Source organism: Coptis chinensis, chromosome 8 (assembly GCF_015680905.1).
Source record: "Coptis chinensis isolate HL-2020 chromosome 8, ASM1568090v1, whole genome shotgun sequence".
NCBI classification, from domain to species: domain Eukaryota; kingdom Viridiplantae; phylum Streptophyta; class Magnoliopsida; order Ranunculales; family Ranunculaceae; genus Coptis; species Coptis chinensis.
In genome coordinates this window covers 55,756,576-55,759,634 of record NC_141463.1, presented here as the reverse complement: position 1 = coordinate 55,759,634, position 3,059 = coordinate 55,756,576, and the positions used below count along the sequence as shown (strand labels likewise).

Below are 3,059 nucleotides of genomic sequence, written 5' to 3'. Positions count from 1 at the left end.
ACTAGTTCTAGGTATTTTGCCATTTGCTCATCCCTGGCCTCGTATCCACCATCAACTTGAAAAACAACCAACTGTGAGTCACTAAAAACTATGAGGTGTGTTAGGCCCAGATAGAGAGCCATTGTGAGGCCATCAAGAGTGGCTTCATATTCTGCCTTGTTATTGGAAGCATTCCAACCTAATCGGATGGACTTCTCCAGTCACATATTGTCAAGAGTGACTAACACAGCTCCAATTCCTGTGCCTTTGTCATTTGAAGATCCATCCACAAACAACCGCCACCCGGAGCTTGGCTCCCAGGGATCTAGACGGTTTTCTAGAGATTCATGCTAGATGTGATCATCTGAACTGGGAGTAGTTGAGTCGTACCCTGTGTAGATCATTAGGAAATCTCCCAAGAATTCTACTAGTACCTGACCCTTCTCTGAGATTCAGGGGACGTACATAATATCATATTCTGACAGTTGCACAAACAATTTTGCTAGCCTCCCTGAGCTGTTCGGTCTTTCTATAATTGACCGCAATTGGTACTCTGTGAATACTCTGATAGTGTGGGACTCGAAGTATGGTCACAACTTTTCTACTGCAAAAACAAGTGCTAGGGCTACTCTTTCGAGTTTTGGGTACCTTGTTTCTACTGGAAGTAGCGTGCGGCTCAAGAAATAGACAGGCTTTTCAACTTTCTTTTCATCCACGCGTATTAGTACATAACTGATACCGTAGTCAGACGAACAGAGATAAAGACCCAAGACTTCTCCCTCAACTGGCTTGGAAAGGATTGGTGTTGCCCCCAAGTATGTTTTGAGTTAATCAAATGCTTTCTGGCATTCTTCCGTCTATGCAAATGAGGTATTCTTTCACAGTAACTGAAAAAGAGGTTTGTACTTATCTAAACTCTTGAAGATGAACCTGTTCAGAGCTGCTAACATGCCCTTAACCTTTTGAACCTCTTTCATATTTTTAGGTGAGGGCATATCTAGGAGTGCCTGGATTTGATCTGGGTTTGCCTCAATTCCTCTTTTAGTAACTAGATACCCCAAAAACTTCCCTGATGAGACAGCGAAAGCACACTTTGCAGGGTTGAGCTTCATGTGATACTCCCTAAGAATGTCGAATGCACGCTTCAGGTGGGAGAGATGATCTCCTAGTCTGAGGCTTTTGATCAAAAGATCGTCTACATACACCTCCACAATGTCACCTATCAATCCTTTGAACATCTTATTTACCAATCACTGGTATGTAACCCCTGCATTTTTCAGTCCGAACGACATGACCTGATAGCAGTACAGGCCATCCTCGGTTGTGAAACTGGCATGCTTGTGGTCCTCTTCATGCAAGGGGATCTGGTTGTAACCAGATGACCCATCTGTGAAAGACAACAGCTCACGTCCAGCCGTTGCATCCACCAATTTATCAATTTGTGGGAGAGGGTAGCTGTCCTTCGGACATGCGCGGTCCAAATTCATGAAGTCGATACGGATTTTCCATGACCCATTCTTCTTTCTTATTGGGAAAATTAATTTCTCTGACAAATTTAGCTACCTTCAGCTTTTCAACTTCGGCTTTTATAACTTTGGATCTGTCAGCACCTATTTTATTTGGTTTCTGCTTGACTACTACTGCATCACTGCGGACATTGAGTCAGTGGCATGCCACATGGGGATCAATTCTTGGCATTTGTTCAAACGACCAAGCAAACACGTCCTTGTGCTCTCGGAGGAACTATATCAGAGCCATGCGCTATTAAGAAATTAACATGGTGCCGATGAAAGTCGTATTTGTTGAGTTGCCTCCCCTAATATCCACTTCCTCCAATGGCTCCAGTGAGAGGGGATCCTCCCTCTCTTTTGGGACTAGGTCCGGGAAAGGGGGATCCAACTGTAATTGCTATTTGGCAGGTAGCCCTACCTCTATTGGTTCAAAAGGGAGTGGGGACTGCTTTGTTGCCAAAGCATAGCACGTCTTGGCAGCCACCTGATCTCCTCTAATTGTCATAATTCTCCCATGATGTGGGAATTGTAGACATTGGTGATAGGTGCTAGGAACGGCTCGGAGTCTATGTAGCCAGGTCCTACCTAAAATCATGTGATATGGTGTGTTAGCTTTTACCATTACAAAATTTGTGATAAGAGTTACCGGACCAGTGGATACAGGTAACTGGATCTCCCCAACTATGAGAGCTATGTCCCCACTGAATCCATATAGGTTGGAGCTAGTGGCAGCCATCTCCGCATCTGGGATCTTCAACTTTTTGAATGCATCGTAGTAAAGTACATCTGCTAAACTGCCTTTGTCCACCAATATGCGATGCAAATCATAATCTCCAAAAGGGAGTGTGAGAACCAGCGCATCCTCATGTGGGCTTTGGATGTTAAGGTAGTCAGCTTTATTGCAAAGAATGAGCGGATCTTTCTGGGGTACCGCATTGACTTGAGCTCCTGTACTCAACTCGATGTTCATGATCCTCATCTGCTTGGCGATTTGCATTTGATATCGCGCACCCTTGTTAGTAACCTGTCCACTTCGTTTACTTGCTTTACCAGAAATCATATTTATATGGAGTCAGCTGTGGTCCAGTACCTGGGGGGGTCCTGAATTGACGTGGTGATCTCCTCAAGCTGTACTACATTTGCATGTTCGTGTGCGACAAATTTCTTCAAATACCCCCTTTTAATCAGATATTGTAGTTCATTTTTCAGGGTCATTTAGGCTCTGGTGCTGTGACCTTTACTCTTATGGAACTTGCAGTAGGTTCTTTGGTATCTGGTACCCAGGGAACCTGGCTTAAGCGGAGTTGGCCATTTGAGGTAGCCCTGATTTTTTATTGAGTCCATAACCTCATCTGCCATTTTGTTCAGAGGGGCAAAGTTTTTGTCCATTGAGGGAAGAGATTCTTCTACTCTTTCCACACGTTGCTTCTTATGTTGCTTTCCATCTGCATTACTGGCTACATTTTAGTATTGCCCTCTGGGCATTCGTCCCTTTGATGAGGATTCGACCATTTGGCGACCACGATTACGGTCTCTCTTTGATTTTTGAGGGGAAGAATTTACATTCCC

At 44.3% G+C, this 3,059-nt stretch overlaps 1 protein-coding gene across 1 annotated transcript; it reads right to left on the bottom strand.

The window, feature by feature from the left end:
- Positions 1-1,887: 1,887 nt before the first annotated feature.
- Positions 1,888-2,550, bottom strand: LOC147482024 (uncharacterized). Its single transcript, XM_086579165.1, has one exon. It carries the CDS (start codon positions 2,548-2,550, stop codon positions 1,888-1,890), a length of 663 nt encoding a protein of 220 aa, XP_086435291.1.
- Between the last annotated feature and the right edge of the window lie 509 nt (positions 2,551-3,059).

What these genes read in the sequence shown, in the direction of transcription:
- LOC147482024 (XM_086579165.1), bottom strand. Translation starts at nt 2,550, where the DNA reads ATGATTTCTGGTAAAGCAAGTAAACGAAGTGGACAGGTTACTAACAAG.